This window comes from Planococcus citri, chromosome 2, assembly GCF_950023065.1.
Source record: "Planococcus citri chromosome 2, ihPlaCitr1.1, whole genome shotgun sequence".
Classification (NCBI taxonomy): Eukaryota; Metazoa; Arthropoda; class Insecta; order Hemiptera; family Pseudococcidae; genus Planococcus; species Planococcus citri.
The window spans coordinates 21,510,118-21,531,759 of record NC_088678.1 but is presented as its reverse complement, the minus strand read 5'-3'; the positions used below and the strand labels follow the sequence as shown (position 1 = coordinate 21,531,759).

At 35.3% G+C, this 21,642-nt stretch overlaps 2 protein-coding genes across 4 annotated transcripts; one reads left to right on the top strand and one right to left on the bottom strand.

Annotated features, from left to right (window-relative positions):
• The first annotated feature begins 606 nt into the window (after positions 1 to 606).
• Positions 607 to 15,891, top strand: gny (garnysstan). 3 transcript variants are annotated; one of them, XM_065348982.1, is made up of 7 exons: positions 607 to 845; positions 3,634 to 3,709; positions 10,860 to 10,957; positions 11,034 to 11,803; positions 11,878 to 12,076; positions 12,163 to 12,350; positions 14,435 to 15,891. In XM_065348982.1, exons 4-7 carry the CDS (start codon positions 11,243 to 11,245, stop codon positions 14,693 to 14,695), a joined length of 1,209 nt encoding a protein of 402 aa, XP_065205054.1. In that variant the 5' UTR covers positions 607 to 845; positions 3,634 to 3,709; positions 10,860 to 10,957; positions 11,034 to 11,242; the 3' UTR covers positions 14,696 to 15,891. The 3 variants fall into 3 exon arrangements, with proteins under 3 accessions (XP_065205054.1, XP_065205053.1, XP_065205055.1); XM_065348983.1 differs by lacking the exons at positions 11,878 to 12,076; positions 12,163 to 12,350; positions 14,435 to 15,891 and having other exon boundaries at positions 639 to 845; positions 11,034 to 11,247; XM_065348981.1 differs by lacking the exons at positions 10,860 to 10,957; positions 11,034 to 11,803; positions 11,878 to 12,076; positions 12,163 to 12,350; positions 14,435 to 15,891 and adding an exon at positions 3,860 to 5,563 and having other exon boundaries at positions 610 to 845.
• Positions 14,975 to 15,971, bottom strand: Had1 (beta Hydroxy acid dehydrogenase 1). Its single transcript, XM_065348984.1, has one exon. The coding sequence runs from the start codon at positions 15,969 to 15,971 to the stop codon at positions 15,033 to 15,035; it is 939 nt and encodes a 312-aa protein (XP_065205056.1). The 3' UTR covers positions 14,975 to 15,032.
• Between the last annotated feature and the right edge of the window lie 5,671 nt (positions 15,972 to 21,642).

Sequence of the window (21,642 nt, the reverse complement as noted above, 5' to 3'; positions counted from 1 at the left end):
TCACCAACGAGAAAATCCAGTGGTTGATAAAATTTAGGCATATAAAATTGATATTTTGTTTCTCGATTCTCGATCTTGAATGAGGAGATGATGCCGAATTTTAATTTAATTACTTTGATGAAAAATTTTTTTAAATATTTTTTTCTCTTTTGTCATTTGTTTCCAGTTTCCAGTTTCATTTCATATCACTAAACTGACTAAACTCTCAACTTTCAAAAATGATGAAAAACAAAACAACATTTTTACATTTTTCTCGTTTCCCAAAAAAAATCTAGAAATGCATTCTAAATTGGAAAAGCGAGTCGAAATTCGAATAAACAATATTTTTAGGATAGCCATTTTTATTCTGCCTCACAAACCATTCATAAACACTATTCATTACCTACCTATCATCATTTTAGCCCGTTATTCTTTCAACATTCGTTCATAAATATTTAATATGAATTGAATAGGTAGTAAAAGTAATAAAAGTAAATGCATGATTGATCTCCAAAAATCGTATAAAATAATCAACATTTTCAGCAACTTTGAGCGGAAAAATTCCGCCACGAATTGATTAAAATCAGTAATAGTATCTAATGGACTGCGACGAAAGATTTGATTACGAAAGTTAAAAGGTTTAGGTTTTATCTACCAAAAGTATTTTCTGTGTTTTCATTTTCATTTTTCAGCTACTCGTGGCAAATCCAAAGTACCTACTAAATTAATAAAATTTTCAATTAGACCGTCCCCCAAAAAATAGCTAAAATGAAGCAGTTCGGCCTATTTAAAAATGTGATATGTTTCTCAATTATGTCGGTTTATTGCTTAATGGAACTGCCTTATTCCCTGGAAGACAATCTTTGGTGAGTTTTCTTTTCATCCACGCATTTGTTTCGAAAATTTTAAATCAGATTTTTTCGTTGAAAAATTGAAAACGGAAAATCATTTGACATGACTGAAACATGAGATTGTATGGCGTGCAATTTGTATTACCCCCCCCCCCCCCGCATGAACTCCGCCAATGCTAGGAAATTTTAGGAAATATACAAAAAGTTGGGAAAGTGCAATAATTAATAAAATTATAAAATTGAAAAAACATTCAGAAAAATTTCCCATCTGCACCCCAATCTTCTGGGACAACTTTTTTCCTAAAGGACAGGGACGCCCTAGCTGCGGAACATTTAAAAGCAACCTTGCCAAAAAAAAAAAAAAATTGGCTTTACTAACAAAATATTACCGGCCATTTCGCACAAAAAATTCTAAAACGGGCAAGCCAAGTTGAAATGAAAAAGAATGCAAAAATATATCACCAGCCAAAACTTCAGGCGCGCACAAACAGCATTTCTCGATTTTTGGTGAATTTAAAAAAAGTCAAATTTAAGCCGAAAATTGAAAAAAAATTACAAAATTGACCGGGAAAGCTGAAATTTGAGATACCTAAGTAGGTATATCATATTTTCGACCTTCTAAAGCGATTGCAGTCGTTTTTGAGCCGTTTCAGCAGTTCTCGAGCCTCCGCCAGATTTTTGAGGAATACGATTTCCACAAAAATAAAAATTTCGCCAAATGAAATTGGAAAGCCAGAATTCACTTCACACTCTAATTTTAAACACGCTGTCAAGTCGACAGCTGGTGGTTTCAGGTCGTTTACTCGTTTTGGAGCCTCCGGTGACTTTTTGAAAATTTCAAGTTTCCTCCTATCTGAAGCAGACAAAACATCCTCCAATCTGAAGCACACAAAACTGGAATTTTCAAAAGTCGCTGGAGGCTCTAAAACGACTTGAAACCACCTGTAGTCGATTTAATAGCGTGTTGAAATTGGAGTGTAGGGTGAATTTCGGCTTTCGAACTTACTGTAAAAATTCAAAGTTTCTAAATTCTGCTATAGGTTCCAGAACTGCTCAAAAGTGTTCAATCAAAGCTGTTTCCAATCGATTTGAAGTGGTAAGGATAAAGTTAAAATGTACCAAATTGTAGCTTTTTCGAACAATTTTGTATAATTTTGAATTTTCTTTTTTCTCGTTTTTGGTTCAAATTTGATTTTTTAAAATTCACCAAAAATCGAAAAATTATTTCTTGCCGGATAAAGAATAATTTCCTCCCACTTTTACAAATGAATTTTCAAATGTTTTCGCGATCATTTTGCTCGGACAATTTTTTTTCTTTTTTTCAAAAGTATTAAAAATTTTAAGAACAGAAAAAATTCAATTTAGCCCTTAATTACGCGGTACCTACTTATGTCAAAAAGAATATTATTTTACTTCTTAAAATAGGAATTTTTGAAGGTTTCACTTTTTGTCTTCGCTTCGCTCGGATGAATAAATTTTCCGCCCTTGTCCAAAATTGAAATTTTTTGAAAAGTTTGAATTTCAAAATTCAAATCAGAAAAATATTAAATTCAAAAATCAACCTTTAACACATCAAAATTCAAAAAGTATCATTTTTTCATCTTGAATTAGTAAACAATTTTGAACTTTCAAAGCTTTTGCCCAGGGTTGTACATGTTTAAAACAAAAATGTTTTAAACATATTTAAAACACGTTTAAAACAACTGAAAAAAAACAGAACGATGTTTTAAACAAAAAAGGTCATTTAAAACCGTTTAAAACAGTGTTTTTTTTTTGTTTTAAACGTGTTTTTTTTCAACTCCAATTTCCTAAAAAAAACACGTTTTTTTTAATTTCTTGTTGAAAAAAAGTGAAATTGAACAAACAGTATTTTTAGAGACAAATTTTGTGTTTTGATTCCAATTTTTCAATATTTCTTGAGCTGTATAGCTATTTTATAAACGTTTTTTTTGTTTTTTTTAAAAAAAAACACGTTTTTGTACAACCCTGCTTTTGCCCTTGCTTCGCTCGACTAGAACGTCTGTTTGACTTTTGTAATGAAAATTTTCAAAAAGCTTCCTCAAAGTGATCGAGTTACCTTTACCTACATCAAAGCAATTGCTCGCAAATCAAATTGTGGAAAATGTCATCCCACCAATGCATGGATTGCAATTTCCAATTCGACAAAAAAAATATGTAATAAACACGAAGTTACGATTACGAATACGAAGTACCTAGATGGGTATTTAGTATTATTGGCTTGAATGTTGAATCAGTTGAATGCATGCATGATCAATGATTGATGATGAGATGACTTCAATTTTTCGATCAGATTAGAACTTGGAAGTTGGAACTACAGCAAACTTAGGAGTTAGGACTTACAAAGTAAAGTACCTATCATATAAAGTATAAAAAAAAAACTAAAACAAAACTAAGCAAAATGCAAAATTAATTCTTTAATTTAATTTACTCCATAGTCAGTCCTAGTCCCCATATGAATTGTGAAATAATTGTGAAAGTTCAGTCGCTTCGCTCAAAAGTTCAAAATTCAACTCAAAAGCGTTCAAAATTTCAAATCAAAAATTTTCGAACCACTGAAAATATGCACTCTTTTTTAATTTCGCGGCGTATTCACCAGGCCGTTTTATTTATACTAGGTACTCCAACTTTCATTATCAATCGTTTCATCATATTTTTTTGTCGATTTAATTTTTCAAACACCGCTACGTATGTTTCGTTACTTTGTAATTATTCATGAATCTATATTTTAAGTAATTATTTCGATACATATAATCGTCAACTATAAAATGTCAACGTGTAACAGGGATCCTGGTCGACCATCTAAACTAGAAATCGCTGTTCGGGAGAAATTAACCGAGCAACTTCAGCCTGAACATTTGGTAAGTTTCACCTTATCTTACACGGTAATCATATCGAATAACTCTAATATCACTTCTAATGCGATCAATTGACACGTTATCTTCTTTCCTAACACCCCGAACACTTTACCACGTTGAATAAATGGTCAAATTTTATGGTTTTGATTACAGAACTGAAATCATTCGTTGATCCATTGTATGTATTCTCGAAACCACTCGTCTTAATTCGTACACCAACATGCCGGAAATAGATTCACAGAATTATGTACTGGGTTATAACTTTTTGATTTTCCTTTTCTCCATTCTAATAAGATGGTGTATCGGGTTACATTCGTATTCCGGTGAAAAAACACCGCCAATGTTTGGCGATTACGAAGCTCAACGTCATTGGATGGAAATTACGTACAATTTACCGATAAAAGAATGGTACAAAAATACCGACAATAATAATTTAACGTATTGGGGTCTGGATTATCCTCCTTTGACCGCATATCATAGTTATATTTACGGAGTAGCTGCGTCTTATTTAGTTCCACATTCGATCGGGTTGCATTCGTCTAGAGGGCATGAAAGTTACGATCATAAGTTATTCATGAGATATTCCGTTCTTATTGCAGATTTATTAGTTTACATACCGGCTGTGTATTGGTATTTTGCCACTTGTCGTAAACGAAAAGAAGTTTCGTCGTCGAGTCTGTATGGTTTTCTCAGTTTATTGTATCCGGGTCTGATACTCATAGATTATGGTCATTTTCAGTACAACTGCGTCTCTTTGGGGTTTTTTGTAGCCGCTGTAACCGCAGTTATGCGTGAAAAATTTAAAACTGCTGCGGTTCTGTTCTGCTTAGCTGTGAACTATAAGCAGATGGAGTTGTATCATTCTCTGCCATTTTTCTTTTATTTTTTAGGCAGATTTTTCTCGATGGTCAGAAAACGGTCGTTGGTAGCCGGCTTAAAGTTCATTGTACCGATCGCCCTTACTGTGTTGGTAGTTTTCGGTTCGATTTGGTTCCCATTTGCGTCTTCAAATTCTGATATTCAACAAGTTCTTCGTAGAGTTTTCCCGGTGTATCGGGGTATTTACGAGGATAAAGTATCGTCGTTTTGGTGCATGTTCAATATTATTTATAAACTTCATCAGTTCGATAACGATACGATGTTGAAGATTTGTTTTTTCGTTACTGTCCTTTCCGTACTGCCTTCTGTGATCGATTTAACTATAAATCCGAGTTTCGAAAAGTTCAAGTTGTCTCTATGTATTAACTCGTTATGTTTTTTCTTATTCTCATTTCACGTTCACGAGAAAAGTATCTTACTGGCGGCTGTGCCGGTGCTTTTGAACTATCCCAAATACCCTGTACTTTCGTTCTGGTTCCTGTTTGTTTCGACTTTCAGCATGTTACCTTTATTTATTAAGGACGGATTGTTTTTACCATTTTTAGCCCTATTCGTTCTGTACTATTTATGTTTCGTTATTATTTTTCGATTACCAGTCGTACCACAGGGTTTCAAAATGACCAATTCGAATATTAAAACGGGAGCTGTTTTTATTTCGTTCGTATTATGCATCGTGTTATCTGTACTGAGTAGATTTTGCCCTGCTCCTGTTCGGTATCCTTATTTATGGCCTTTGTTCGTATCGTGTTTCAGTTTTGGGCATTTTTCGTGTTTTCTCGCGTATTATTATTATAAACAATGCGGTCATTGGGTAATTAAAAACAAAAAGTCGTGAAGGTTTTTTGAAAGGTAGGAAAGAAGAAAACGTGTATTTAATTTGTAATTTTTCTCAATGTGATTGTAGAGTTAACTTTTTTTTTTTTGTAAATATTTGTACGTTTAATTTTATATATGAATAAATTCGTATGAATTTTTGGATTCATTTTCTCTTTTTATCGAATGGGGAAAAATAAAATAATTTGATAGTTTTCATCATTTTAGGACTGTAGAATTTTTTAATTTTTAGATAATGCATTTCTCGAGTAAACCCGAAATTCGTTTGATGAATGAAAAGTTGAGCTGATTGATTTACTGTCGGGAGCAAAACGTATAGTCCAGTCATTTTAGCAAAATTTTTAGTCGAACATCGGAAAAATTGGGGGAAAGCTGAATTTCACATTATTTGTTCAGATTGGTCTCTGAAACAACCCATCAAAAGTTGCACCCTGCAACTTGGCCGCAAACCCCGCAAGAGGTCATTAACCTTTGCCGATACAGGTTTTTCGGCGGTATCGCCGACATGAAGGGTCCGAGAGGAAAAATGTTCGAACAAAAATTGTTCTACGCTAAATTTACTACCAACATGACCAGTTCAGCTTTTTCCAAAATGGCGATTTCACCCTTACTAAGGAGGGGGTAAAGTTGTCAATTTTATGAAAATTGTTTTTAAAAATGAAAATTGACAATTTAAAACGTGAACTCGATTCACGGTAGACCCGAAAATACATATTTTGACCAAAGCTGCACACTGCAACTTGTCTGCCATCCCCGCAAGAGGTCATTAACCTTTGTCAATCTACGTTTTTCAGATATATCGCCGAAATTAAGGCTGGTAGGGGGGGGGGTGATTGAACTAAAATTGTTCTATACGTCAAATTTCCTATAAGCATGAGCAGTTCGGTAAGAATATATTTTTCGATTTTTGGTGAATTTTTGCAAATCAAATTTTGGCCAAAAATGAGGAAAAAAACCAAAATGTTACCAAACTGAGCTATAAAGCTGAAATTTGGGACATACCCTATTTTCGACCTGCAAAATCGATCGGAAACAGTTTCAAACCGTTTTGAGCAGTTCTGGAGCCTCCAGCACATTTTTGAAATTTCAAATTTCCACAAAATTTTATCAAATGAAGTTGGAAAGCCTAAATTCACGCTGCATTCCAATTTAAACGCTATTCAATCGACTGCTGGTGGGTATGAGTCATTTTGTGGCCACCAGCAACTTTTTGAAAATACTTGGAGCCTCCAATAGATTTTTGAAACTTGAAATTTCCACTAAATTTCATCAAAAGCAGTTGGAAAGCTAAAATGCATTATGTGAACTAATTTCAATACGCTAGGAAGTTGACTGCAAGTGGATTTCAAGTTATTTTGGAGCCTCCAGCGACTTTTTGAAAATACTTGGAGCCTCCAATAGATTTTTGAAACTTGAAATTTCCACTAAATTTCATCAAAAGCAGTTGGAAAGCTAAAATGCATTATGTGAACTAATTTCAATACGCTAGGAAGTTGACTGCAAGTGGATTTCAAGTTATTTTGGAGCCTCCAGCGACTTTTTGGAAATTACTGGAGCCTCCAGTAGATATTTCAATGCTCGAAATTTCCATAAAAATTTACCAAACAGAGTTGGAAATCCAAAATTCCCTGTATACTCCAATTTCAATACGCCATCAAATCGACTGCAGGTTGGGGTTGGTTCAAGTCATTTTTGAGCCTCCAGCGGCTTTTTGGAAATTACCGGAGCTTCCAGCGGATTTTTCAATGCTCGAAATTTGATTAATTTCCATAAAATTTTACCAAACAGAGACACCCTTTTTTTGACACTATTCTGAGGTGGATCACAGGAAGTTTCAATCCGTTTTGGAGTCTCCTGCAGATTTTTAGAAACATATGTTTTTTCAAAAAATGCCACATGACCAGTTCAGTTAAAATATATTTTTCGATTTTTGGTGAATTTTTGAAAATCAAATTTAGGCCAAATAAATGAGAAAAAATCAAAATGTTACCAAATGGGGCTTTAAAGCTGAAATTTGGTACCTACATACCCTATTTTCGACCTGCCAAATCGATTGGAAACAATTTCAAACCGTTTTGAACTGTTCTGGAGCCTCCAGCACATTTTTGAAACTTGCAATTTCTACAAAATTTCATCAAATGGAGTTGGCTAGCCAAAAGTTGATTCGGATAAATTTTGTGGCATTTTTTGAAAAAAGCATAATTGAAACTGCCTGTGATCCACCTCAGAATAGTGTCAAAAATAGGGTATCTCTGTTTAGTAAAATTTTATGGAAATTTCGAGCATTGAAAAATCTGCTGGAGGCTCCGGTCATCTCCAAAAAGTCGCTGGAGGCTCTATAACGACTTGAAATCTACCGGTAGTCGACTTCATAGTGTAGTGAAATTAGTTCATAGAATGAATTTCAGCTTTCCAACTGCTTTTTATGAAATTTTGAATTTATAAAATCTGTTGGAGGCTCTAAAAATTTTCGAAAAGTCGCTGAGGACTCAAAAATGATTTGAACCAACCTGCAGTCGATTTGATAGCGTACATATTGAAATTGGAGTACACAGTGAATCTTGGATTTCCAACTCTGTTTGGTAAATTTTTATGGAAATTTCGGGCATTGAAATATCTACTGGAGGCTCCAGTAATTTCCAAAAAGTCGCTGGAGGCTCCAAAATGACTTGAAATCCACTTGCAGTTGACTCCCTAGTGTATTGAAATTAGTTCACAGAATGAATTTCAACTTTCCAACTGCTTTTGATGAAATTTAGTAGAAATTTCATGTCTCAAAAATCTACTGGAGACTCCAAGAATTTTCAAAATGTTGCTGGTGGCCACAGAATGACTCATACCCTCCAGCAGTCGATTTAATAGCGTGATTAAATTGGATTGCTGCGTGAATTTCCGCTTTCCAACTTCATTTGATGAAATTTTGTGGAAATTTGAAATTTCTGAAATGTGCTGGAGGCTCCAGAACTGCTCAAAACGGTTTGAAATCGTTTCCAATCGATTTGGCAGGTCGAAAATAGGGTATGTCCCAAATTTCAGCTTTATAGCTCAATTTGGTAAAGTTTTGATTTTTTTCTCATTTTTGGCCTAAAGAAGTAGTATCAAAATTTTTGAAACCACTGAGTATTATTTTCAAAAACTTTTTTGACGTAAAATATTTGTTTGAACCTGGCGAACATTAGGTGAGTCAATTTTTCTATTTTTGACCCTCGGGGGTAGAAATTGGGGGGGTTTTAATTTTTGGAAAATTTTGGAACCACCATTTTGAATCTACCCCTTTGAACCCCGCTAAAAAGTTTTTTATAGTAGGTATATATTAGTATTCAAAAGACCTTCATCCTACCAAATTTTGAGCTCAATAAAATTTTGCGCTGGTACTCAAAAATCCAATTTTCCAATTTTTCGTAATTTGGATATTTTGGGAACCCCTGGAAAACTGGAAACCTGCGATTTGCGCCAAACGTAACGTTTTGAGGCATATATTCAATTACCTAGGTGAAAAAGTTTAATCAAGCTTCCTAGCTGTATATTCGTAATTTTGAACCCTTTTTTGAGAGCCTCCCACTTCGGGCACCCCTAAACATGGCGTTTATGCATATTTTCTCAAATAAATTGAAGAATTTACATTTGAAACACACTAGCAAGTGCCTGATAATTTTTCATTCAATTTTTCCTGTAACTTTCGTTTTTGAGCCATTTTGTGCCGAATTCTGAGATTTTTACTCTTTCAAAATAAAAACTTTAAAGTCATGTTTTCACGATTTCAATGAAGTAAAATCTCAGAATTTGACCCAAAAAACCTCATTTATGAAAGTTACAGGAAAAATTGAATGAAAAATTATCGAGCACATGATAGTGTGTTTCAAATGTAAATTCTTCAATTTATTTGAGAAAATATGCATAAACGCCATGTTTAGGGGTGCCCGAAGTGGGAGGCTCTCAAAAGAGGGTTCAAAATTACGAATATACAGCTAGGAAGCTTGATTAAACTTTTTCACCTAGGTAATTGAATATATGCCTCAAAACGTTACGTTTGGCGCAAATCGCAGGTTTCCAGTTTTCCAGAGGTTCCCAAAATATCCAAATTACGAAAAATTGGAAAATTGGATTTTTGAGTACCAGCGCAAAATTTTATTGAGCTCAAAATTTGGTAGGATGAAAGTCTTTTGAATACTAATATATACTGTAAAAAGCTTTTTAGCGGTGTTCAAAGTGGTAGGTTCAAAATGGTGGTTCCAAAATATTCCAAAAATTAAAACACCCCAATTTCTACCCTCGAGGGTCAAAAATGGAAAAATTGCCTCGTATAATGTTTACGAGGTTCAAACAGATATTTTACGCTAGAAAAGTTTTTGAAAATAATACGCAGTGTCAGTGGTTCCAAAAATTCTTCTTTTATTCGCCACTTTGGGGACCCCCGGAGCCCAAAAAAATGACCATGTTGGGTTAACTAACCACAGATTTGTATTTGGGGGATTTATTACAACATTTTAAAAGTGGTTCAGTCGATAACTGTCTGGTGCCAAAAAATGGCCTTATCGATATCCGAAAAACGTAGACTGACAAAGGTTAATGACCTCTTGCGGGGGTAGCAGACAAGTTGTGGTGTGCAACTTTGGTCAAAATATTTTCGAGTCTATCGTGAATCTAGTTCACGTTTTAAATTGTCGATTTTCATTTTTTAAAACAATTTTCATAAAATTGACAACTTTTCCCCCTCCTCACTAAGGGTGAAATCGACATTTTGGGAAAAGCTGGATTGGTCATGCTGATAGGAAATTTAGCGCAGAACAATTTTTTTTCGGACATTTTTCCTCTCGGACCCTTCATTTCGGCGATACAGCCGAAAAACCTGTATCGACAAAGGTTATTGACCTCTTGCGGTGGTAGCCGACAAGTTGCGGGGTGCGACTATTGATAGGTTGTCTTAGAGACCTATCCGAACAAATAATGTGAAATTCAGCTTTCCCCCAATTTTTTCGAGGTTCGACTAAAAATTTTGCTAAAATGACTATAGACTAGTGGGGTTTCTTCGAAGAAAAAAAAATCAATTATCAAAAATTTAGCCTATCCAAATTCCAAACTAATTAAATTGAATTTCTCAGCGAAGTGGTGCCTAAAATTGTATCAGTATGTTTCAAGCCACATGCATCGTTAATTTGCATTCACGATTCGAATTAGAACCAATGAACCATTGAAAAAGTATACATTTTAATATGCCATTTACGTTTACATAAGTTAAGTTGGACCAACTCGAGCCTTCTTATTGGTTGGTTGTGCAACACGTTGAAGTATTTTTAACCGGTTTCACCGTGATGAATTATGAATTAATGTATTAGTGCTCGTCTGTCTGTCTGTACAGTGTCGGATGACGATGCTACACGTTGTATTTTCTCACAATTATTATTCGTTTACACGAGTACTTGAAAATTTCGTTTTATAGGAAATCATAGACAAGTCGAGTTTCGAATGCGGTGCCATATTCGATGCAGTGATCGTGTCGGCGAAATTCGAAGGCCTTAGTATTCTCAAGCAGCAAAAGTAAGATAAATAACGTTTCGTTTCTTAAAAAAAATTATTCGTCGTATATGATTTTAATCCCTATTATTTTTTACAGATTAGTTTTCGATGTTTTGAAAGAAGAAATGAAAAACATTCACGCATTCTCTATGAAAACAATGACACCGGCCGAATACAAAGAATCTGTAGCTTCCTCCAGTACCTTAGCGTCTTGAAAAAGTTCCTAGTTTTCCGCGTGTCGAACAATAATTTTGTCTAGTTCATTTTTTATCTAATAATATAAATTTTACACGATACGCGTAAAAAATGTCTCGTTCTTTGAAATTCTCGGTCAGTGCTCCGGGTAAAGTGATTTTATTCGGTGAACATAGTGTATTATACGCCGAACCTGCTTTAGCCACCGCTATCGATAAAAGAACACATTTGAAGTTCGAATTAACCGGTAACGATATCGTATTGGATTTTAAAACCGTAGATTTATTTCTACAAATATCTATCGCCGAAGTGAATACTTTATTTGCGAATGTAGCCGCTCATAAAACCAACGATGACCATTCGACCGAATGTGATCGATTTATTGCGAATATAATTCAACAGAATATTAAAAATTTGAAAGCGTGCGAATCGTACAGTGCTTCTCAACAGGTTTCTTTGCTCTGCGTTTTCTATCTGTTATATTTTTTGATTTATACTAAAAATAAAGAAATTATTCCGTTTAAAATCGAAATAATATCGGAATTAGTCACCGGAGCTGGAACTGGTAGCTCGGCCTCGTTTTCTGTCTGTTTAGCTACCGCTTTGAATCGGTATTCGGAATTTATTTCTGATACTAATTTTGGTCATAATGTATTCGATCTTAACGACGAGGTAATTATTTAAATTAACGTAGGTACTCGTAATTAACTTTATCGTCAAACTCATTAGAGTGTTTTTTTTTTCAGCAAAAATCGATCGTTAACAAATGGGCATTTGCGTGTGAACAGATGATTCATGGAAAAGCATCGGGCGTTGATAATTTCATTTGTACTTACGGTTCAATGGTGAATATCACGTTTAACGAGCAATCGAAAGGAAATTCTAAAGCTGATTTCAAATTGTTGCAAGATGTCGCTCATTTGAGAGTTTTATTAGTAAATTCTGGTACCTACATTTTATTTTATAATATGAGAATTCTAGTTTGATTATGTTTCAACTTACACTAAACTAAACGCTGATTTTAAATGTAGGAGTCAATAGAAATACAGCTATGATGGTTAAAAAAGTTGCTGAGTTGCATTCTAGAAATCCCGAAGTAACAAAAAACATATTTAAAGCCATCGGCGAAATTACGAGAAGTGCTGCTCAGATATTGAAAGATTTAAAACACATTGAGGAAGACAGTGACCTTTACAAAGAAAATTTCAATAAACTGGAGGTAAACTGATTATATTCTGTGGTAATAATAAACGAAAGAAAAATGCAAATTCTGCCTTATCAGCATTAATTTGGTGATAATAGGTACTCTTTAGTTAGTTTACAAGGGAACCTTTTGAGGTGTCACACTCCGATTTGAACGGGACCACGATTTTTGGAAAAAGCATAGTCTAAAACCACCAAAAACAAATTTTCAGCTGCCCAAGTTCATTTTTCGATTTTTGGCGAATTTTTGAAAATTCAAAATTGACTGTTTTTGTTTTTTTTTTTAAAAGTCGTACTTGATCAGCAAAAATGGTCAAAATTAGTCCCAAAACTAATATTAATTACCCAAGTCCAAATTTCACCATTTCCAACCATTCTGGAGCCTCCAGCGCGACTTTTCAATTTCTCCAGAATTTTGAATTTGCTCCAGAAGGCGTGAATATGAAGTTGGGGAGCTAAAAATCGAGTTGTACATATATTACACTCGACCTGTTTAAAGAGTTTATCCACATTTGAGCCAATTTTGAGAGTGACATCTCAAAAGTAGCTTTTTGACCAGCTTTTTTCAAAATTAAAAAATCAAAAGATAACCGTTTGTGAGGAAATTCTTGAACTTTGCGCGAATCGTTGTATTTTGGTCCGTAACTAACCTCCCAAATCAAAATTTTACAATTTCCAGCCATTCTGCAGCCTCCAGCGCGATTTTCAATTTCTCCAGAATTTTGAATTTGCTCCAGAAGGCGTGAATATGAAGTTGGGCAGCTAAAAATCGAGTTGTATATTACACTCGACCTGAATAACGAGTTTATCCACATTTGAGCCGATTTTGAGAGTGACACCTCAAAAGTGGCGTTGTGACCAGCTTTTTTCAAAATTAAAAAATCCAAAAAATCAAAAATATCCCGTTTTTGTTGAAATTTTTGGAATTTGCGCGAATCGCTGTATTTTGTCAAAAACTAACCTCCCAAATCCAAATTTTACCATTTCCATCCATTCTGGAGCCTCCAGCGCGATTTTTCAATTTCTCCAGAATTTTGAATTTGCTCCAGAAAGCGTGAATATGAAGTTGGGCAGCTAAAAATCGAGTTGTATATTACACTCGACCTGTTTAACGAGTTTATCCACTTTTTAGCCGATTTTGAGAGTGACACCTCAAGAGTGGTTTTTTGACCAGATTTTTTCAAAAAATCCAAAAAATCAAAAGATAACCGTTTGTGAGGAAATTTTTGAAATTCGAGCGAATCGCTGTACATCTTCATGAACTAACCCCCGAATCGCAAATTCTACAATTTCCAGCCCTTCTGGAGCGAGAGTGACACCTCAAAAACCACTCTTGAGGTGTCACTCCCAAAATAGGCTCAAATGTGGATAAACTCGTTAAACAGGTCGAGTGTAATGTACAACTCGATTTTTAGCTGCCCAACTTCATATTCACGCCTTCTGGAGCAAATTCAAAATCCTGGAGAAATTGAAAAATCGCGCTGGAGGCTCCAGAATGGCTGGAAATTTCGAAATTTGGATTTGGGGTCTTAGTTTTTAACGAAATACAGCGATTCGCGTGAATTTCAAAAATTTCCACACAAACTGTTATCTTTTGATTTTTTTGATTTTTTAATTTTGAAATAACAGCTGGTCAAAAAGCCACTTTTGAGGTGTCACTCTCAAAATTGGCTCAAATGTGGATAAACTCGTTAAACAGGTCGAGTGTAATATACAACTCGATTTTTAGCTGCCCAACTTCATATTCACGCCTTCTGGAGCAAATTCAAAATTCTGGAGAAATTGAAAAATCGTGCTGGAGGCTTCAGAATGGCTGGATATTGTGAAATTTGGATTTGGGTGATTCATATTAGTTTTGGGACTCTGATCAAGTACGTACTTTTTAACAAAAGCATAAAATCGCCAAAAACAGTCAATTTTGAATTTTCAAAAATTCGCCAAAAATCGAAAAATGAACTTGGGCAGCTGAAAATTTGGTTTTGGGGGTTTTAGACTATGCTCTTTCCAAAAATCGCGGTCCCGTTCAAATCGGTGTGTGACACCTCAAGAGGTTCCCTTGGTTAGCCTTCCCACTCAATTCTCAAATGTAATAATTTTCAGGATTTGGTATCGATTAACAATGGACTACTCATCAGTTTAGGAGTTTCTCACCCGAAGTTGAATAAAATTGTCGAAATTTCCTCGCAATTCGGTCTAAAATCCAAACTCACCGGAGCTGGCGGAGGTGGTTATGCATTTGTGCTGATACCTCCACTTTCCCCCAATCATCTAGTAAACGAGTGCAAGACATCTTTAGAAGAAGCTGGATTTACTGTCACTGAAGCAATATTTGGTGAAAAAGGTGTTGAAATTTATGAATAAGTACTATGTTCAATTTTGTTTTGATTAATTTCAGTTGTGTTGTGAGCTTAAAAAGCGTACCTACATAATTTTTGAAATCATGAAACCAAATTTACCAAGGTGCTACCAGTTGTTGAATTTAGATATTATTTTATGGGGCTTATTTATAGTGATATTTTATTATTAAGGTGGATCAATTCTTTACATATCAAAGTTGAGCTTTCAACGTTTTTTTGTTGTTAAGTTTGTATATTTGTTGAGAAATATTTATAAAAAATGTTTAAATTATATAAGAATAAGAATATTAAAATATATTTATTAAAAATATTATTTCATAAGTACCTAGTGCTATACTTATTCAATTATTTCTTTTCAACTGCGAAAGTTTAACTAAAGATTCATCTCTCCAAATTCTTCTAGCGGGTAATTTATCCACAGGTGTAAGTTTAACCAACTGTTGATCAATGTTTTCGGCCACCGGTCCGGTAATTTTTGGTATTGGTTTGAAAGTCTTACTCACAGCGTACATACTTTCAGCGTATCTTTCCGTGTAATTCTTGAATCCTTCGGCGTTCAAATGAGCAGTCTCCAGTGGCCCTAGAAACGCGTACCTCATTCCTAACCCTTCGGTCATTACTTTATCTATATCTTCGACCGAAACCAAACCGTCTTCGATTAAATTAAAGCATTCGTTTAATATAGCGTATTGAACTCTATTCAACGCGAATCCGGGTACTTCTTTTTTCAAAACAATCGGAGCTTGACCAACTTTCTGCATTAGGTCACGAGTAGCTTCTGCGACCCAAGACTCGGTCCAAGGTGCTGGAACTATTTCAACCAAGGGTACGAAGTAAGGCGGATTTACAGGATGAGAAACGATGAAATTATTTCTATGGGTTAAATCTTCAGATAGCAGAGATGGTAGAAACGTAGATGTAGAAGTCGATATGATCGTCTTGTCGCCAATCACTTGATCTATTTGTTTGTATAAATCTTTCTTCAAGTTTATTCTCTCGGGGATACATTCTTGTAAAAAGGAACTTTTTTGCACGATGGTTTTCAGATGATTACAACCGTCGATTAATTGGATTTGTTCGGCGGCTGATAATTTACCTCGTAGAGTTTTATCTGATTCGAGTTTCAGTAATTGGGTTTTGATTTCTTCTAAAGCCGAATTCACCAGTTTTTCCTCGATATCGTAGATGGTTACTTTGTAACCAGCACTGGCGAAAATCATTGCCCAACTGCGACCGATCAGACCGCTTCCGATGATGCCGATGTTTTCGATTGATTCCATTTTTTCGATTCACTGAGGTAGGTACGTGTCTGGAAAATAAAAAAAGTCGACGTTGTAACTTGATGAGAAATGCAAAATTTGGTTTAAATATAGCATAATTGAAACATATTGTAGTGACTTCGAATAGTATGGATGGGTGAATAGGTAGACAGGTAGGTAGGGTACATCATCATTTTTTACGAAACAATAGTAATCTTCTAATTCTTTGTAATGTGAACATAAAAATCATGATAAAGTAAGCTTCAGACTACCTACGTAGGTAGGAACACATTACACATTTAATGTTTACCAATTATTATTACCTACCTACTCGTAGTACTATAAAAATATGTGACTCACCTCAAATTAAACTGCACTTGTAAGATATTAGTAAAACGATAATGAGCTGTAACGTTTGTGATTAAATATCTGGGATGTTTATGCAAATATAGAAACGTTTCACGAATCAGTTATACACGAAAACTGCATACGAATTTTTGAATTATTTAATCAATTGTAGATATATGTAGCTTTCTCATTAATCGATTCGACTTTGTACTCTCCGCAAAATTGGGTATTATTTTACCGTTAATCAACGAAACGAACACTCATCGGCGACGATATCAAAAAATAAACGACCAACTTGTGTGGATGACTGTGGACTAGTGGATATAGTATGAATACATATTATGTTCATGTAGGTATTGAATATGTACAATTAATAGCATATGTTATTCCTTATCTAGCTTCAGTGGATGGAAGAGGTTCGCAGGGAAGATAAATTTTACATCATTCCTGTTGTCGACTGGTTGTTATTTACTGCAAGAGTTACTGTTTTGCGATTATTTTCAGTTGATATTCAACGTACATATTTTTGTACGTACCGGTAGAGGGAAAAAAAATGCAAATTTTGAAGATAGATACCCACCTGCATAATTATTCACATTCGTTTTTGCGGTTCAAAGTACATAGGTAGGATCTACGTATTTAGGTGCAGTATATTTTGATTCAACTAGGTCCTATCCAACGGAGAATATTGTATAGGCAGAGGCATTTTACAATGATTTGAGTTAAGATAGGGCATATTTCTGTCTATTGACCTTTCTTATCAAATCTCCCATCTTATGTATATGTATTTGTTCCAAACAGAATGATTCAGTACAAGTTGGATTTATTACTCTCGTTATCGGAGTATTTAAGTACCTTAATCTCATATTTAGTATGATTGCTCAAGAGAAAAACATTCAAATAACTTGCATGAGGCTTTGAAAACGTGAAGAGTGAAGGTACGTAGCCTGATGATGTTGTCTGATTGAGAACTTCCACAAGTATCCTATCTTAGGAAAAAGTTTCAACACTTTTATTTTTAAAAGCACTACGTCAAGAGCTTCTGACTGAAGATTCTGATTAAAAAAAAAAAAAAAAAAAAAAAAAAACGAACGTAACTACTGTAGTCCAGGAAAAATAACATTCCATTGGGAAAAGTAATAGTCCGAGGAGTAATTGCACCCCCCCCCCCCGATCCTCCGGGACAACTTTTTTCTTAAAGGGGACATCCTAAGGAACATTTTAGAGCAAACTTGCCAAAAAAAAAGTTGGCCTTACTTACAAAATGGCGGCCATTTTGATTGACAGGTCAGCCGAAATCGCAGATTTTGCGTTTTAACATAGGACTTGCACGAACTTTTTCAAACTTTACAAAGGTAGATCGAAAGATCATGCAAAAATTTATCACCTGTCAAAATTTCAAGTGCTGTAGTGAGTTTCTCGATTTTTGGTGAATTTTTGAAAATCGAATTTAGGCCAAAAATGAGGGGGAAAATCAAAATTTTACCAAATTGACCAAGAAAGCTGAAATTTGGGATATACCCCATTTTCGACATGCCAAACCGATTGGAAACGGTTTCAACCCGTTTTGAGCAGTTCTGGAGCCTCCAGCAGATTTTTGAAACTCGAAATTCCCACAAAATTCCATCAAATTGGAGTTTAAAGCTAAAATTTATTTTAAAAACTAATTTCAATACGCTACGAAGTACTGCAGGCGAATTTCAAGTCGTTTTGGATCCTCCAGCGACTTTTTGAAAATTCCTGCAGCCTCCAGCAGATTTTTGAAACTTTAATTTTTCACAAAATTTCATCAAAATGGAGATGGAAAGCTGAAATTTACTCTACACTCCAATTTTAACACCCTCTGAAAACGACTTCTGGTGGATTTCAAGTCATTTTAGAGCCTCCAACGACTTTTTTTGAAAATTACTGGAGCCTCCAGCAGATTTTTGAAAACTTTAAATTTTCACAAAATTTTATCAAACCAAGATGGAGAGTCGAAATTCATTCGGCAAACTAATTTCAATACGCTACGAAGTTGACTGCTGGTAAATTTCAAGTTGTTTTGGAGCCTCCAACAACTTTTTGAAAGGTTGTATGACGTTTTTTTGGAATATTGAAATTTCCTAAGAGTAGCTGGAAGCTTTAAAACCATTTGAAACCACCATGTAGTCTGCGAAGTAAATTTCAGCTTGCCAACTCCATTTTGATATGTAAATTTATGTTGGGAAAATTTCAAGTTTCAAAAATCTGCTGGAGGCTCCAGTAATTTTCAAAAAAGTCGTTGGATGCTCTAAAATGACTTGAAATCCACCAGAAGTCGTTTTCAGAGGGTGTTAATATTGAAGTGTAGAGAAAATTTCAGCTTTCCATCTCCATTTGATGAAATTTTGTGAAAAATTAAAGTTTCAAAAATCTGCTGTAGGCTGCAGGAATTTTCAAAAAGTCGCTGGAGGATCCAAAACGACTTGAAATTCGCCTGCATGTACTTCGTATGCGTATTGAAATTAGTTTTTAGAATAAATTTTAGCTTTACAACTCCAATTTGATGGAATTTTGTGGGAATTTCGAGTTTCAAAAATCTGCTGGAGGCTCCAGAACTGCTCAAAACGGGTTGAAACCGTTTCCAATCGATTTGGCATGTCGAAAATAGGGTATTATCACAAATTTCAGCTTTCTTGGTCAATTTGGTAAAATTTTGATTTTTCCCCTCATTTTTGGCCTAAATTCGATTTTCAAAAATTCACCAAAAATCGAGAAACGCGCTTTAGCACTTGAAATTTTGACAGGTGATAAATTTTTGCTTGATCTTTCGATCTACCTTTGTAAAGTTTGAAAAAGTTCGTGCAAGTCCTATGTTAAAACGCAAAATCTGCGATTTCGGCTGACCTGTCAATCAAAATGGCCGCCATTTTGTAAGTAAGGCCAACTTTTTTTTTGGCAAGTTTGCTCTAAAATGTTCCTTAGGATGTCCCCTTTAAGAAAAAAGTTGTCCCGGAGGATCGGCGGGGGGGGGGGTGCCATTACTCCTATTGTCATATGCCGGACTATAAGGTAGAAAGCTGAATTTTGGTATACTGGTCCATTTTTTTGTGCTGAACACGAATCCGATGAGTCCCCGGTCGTCCCTGGTGAGCGACGAGCGTTCTCCCCTATTGTGGATCCAAGCCTCCAAAAACCAGTTTTTTGCCATTTTCTCTCCCGCATTGCATTTTAGCGAGAAATGAGGTTAGATACAAGAATCTACGTCAAATTTCCGATCTAGTGATATATTAGCTCTCCTTCTACCCCCAAGGGGTGTGTAACCATAACCATTCAAAAAAGGGGGGTTCCCTGAAAAATACATAAAGGCTATAGGCGCCTAAGAGGGGTGAAATGGTTCCCGAAAGCGTTTAGCATGAAAGATGGTTACCATAGAGAAACCTCCGCGCAAAAAATTTCAGATCCACACCCCCTTCCCTTTTTGCGGAACCCCCCTTTTTTGAAATTTCAGTAACACTTTTCTCAGCCCCATTTCAACCGATTTTGAACATTTTTCTGGAAGTTATGTATATCCTTGATAGGTATCCCCACAAAAATTTTCAACCCTCTCCCCTCATATTTACTCCTCAAAACGGCGTTTTTTTCATTTTTTTATGCCTATTAACAATCAAGATTGCGAGGTACAATTTTGTAAACACGTTTTTTGGATGTATTTTTGGCCCCCAAACATCATATACCATATTAGAAATTTTTGCTTTGGTGCGCCGTGGTGAAAACTTGGAATAATGTACCGTAGGGAGGTGGGGGGTGAAATGGGAATTTTGAAAAAAATAACTATCAATGAGTAGGGTATCGTTTTCATATGATTCGATACCGCTGAGCACGAATATGACCTCAGATTTTCTGCTACACTCACCTACCCCTCTCCAGAGCCCCTTAGCCCCCCTCAATTTTCACGATTTTCGAAATATAGTTATTTTGATGATGTTGGTGTCGTTTTCATATGATTCGACACCGCTGAGCACGAATATGACCTCAGATTTTCTGCTACAATCACCTAGTCCTCTCCAGAGCCCCTGAGCCCCCCTCAATTTTCACGATTTTCGAAGTATAGCTATTTTGATGATGTTGGTTTCATTGCTATGGGAAAATTACATAGGTAAGTTCATTGTTATTCTACATAAAATTTCTCGTAGAATAAGCTACAGCACATGGCTCCCCCTCGAGGGGGCGGACCCTTCAATTTTTTTCCATGCAGAAAACATAACAAATCTGTCTCCAGCGACTTTTCAAAAATTCCTAGAGCCTCCAACAGATCTTAGAAACTTAAAATTTCATAAAAAGCAGTTGGAAAGCTAAAATTTACTCTGTAAACTAATTTTAATACACTATGAAGTCGACTACCGGTAGATTTCAAGTCGTTTCGGAGCCGCCAGCGACTTTTGGAAATTACCGGAGCCTCCAGCAGATATTTCAATGCTCGAAATTCCCACAGAAATTTACCAAACAGAGTTGGAAATCCAAAATTCACTCTGTACTCCAATTTTAATGCGCTATTAAGTCGACTGCAGGTTGGTTCAAGTCATTTTGGAGCCTCCAGCGACTTTCCAAAATTTCCTAGAGCCTCCAACAGATCTTAGAAACTTAAAATTTCATAAAAAGCAGTTGGAAAGCTAAAATTCACTCTGTAAACTGATTTTAATACACTATGAAGTAGACTACCGACAGATTTCAAGTCGTTTCGGAGCCTCCAGCGACTTTTGGAAATTACCGAAGCCTCCGGTAGATTTTTCAATGCTCAAAATTTCCATAAAATTTTACCAAACAGAGACACCCCATTTTTGACATTATTCTGAGGTGGATCCCAGGCAGTTTCAACCCGTTTTGGAGCCTCCGGCAAATTTTTAGAAACTTGTGTTTTTCAAAAATGTCACAAAATCTATCCCAATCAACTTTCGGCTTTCCGAATCCATTTGATGAAATTTTGTAGAAATTGCAAGTTTCGAAAATTTACTGGAGGCTCTAGTAATTTCCAAAAACTCGCTGATGTCTACAAAACAACTTGAAATTTACTTGCAGTCGACTTCATGGCATATTAAAATTAGTTTACAGAATGAATTTCAGCTTTTCAACTCCATTTGATGAAATTTTGTAGAAATTTCAAATTTCAAAAATCTATTGGAGGCTCCAAGAATTTTCAAAAAGTCGCTGGTGGCCACAAAATGACTCAAGCCCACCAGCAGTCGACTTAATAGCGTATATAAATTGGATTGCAGCGTCAATTTCTACTTCTCAACTTCATATGATGAAATTTTGTGGGATTTTCAAGTTTCAAAAATGTGCTGGAGGCTCCAGAATTGCTCAAAAAGGTTTGAAATCGTTT

Bases quoted from the DNA above. Each gene is read 5' to 3' on its own strand.
- gny (XM_065348981.1), top strand. From the start codon at position 3,927: ATGCCGGAAATAGATTCACAGAATTATGTACTGGGTTATAACTTTTTG.
- Had1 (XM_065348984.1), bottom strand. From the start codon at position 15,971: ATGGAATCAATCGAAAACATCGGCATCATCGGAAGCGGTCTGATCGGT.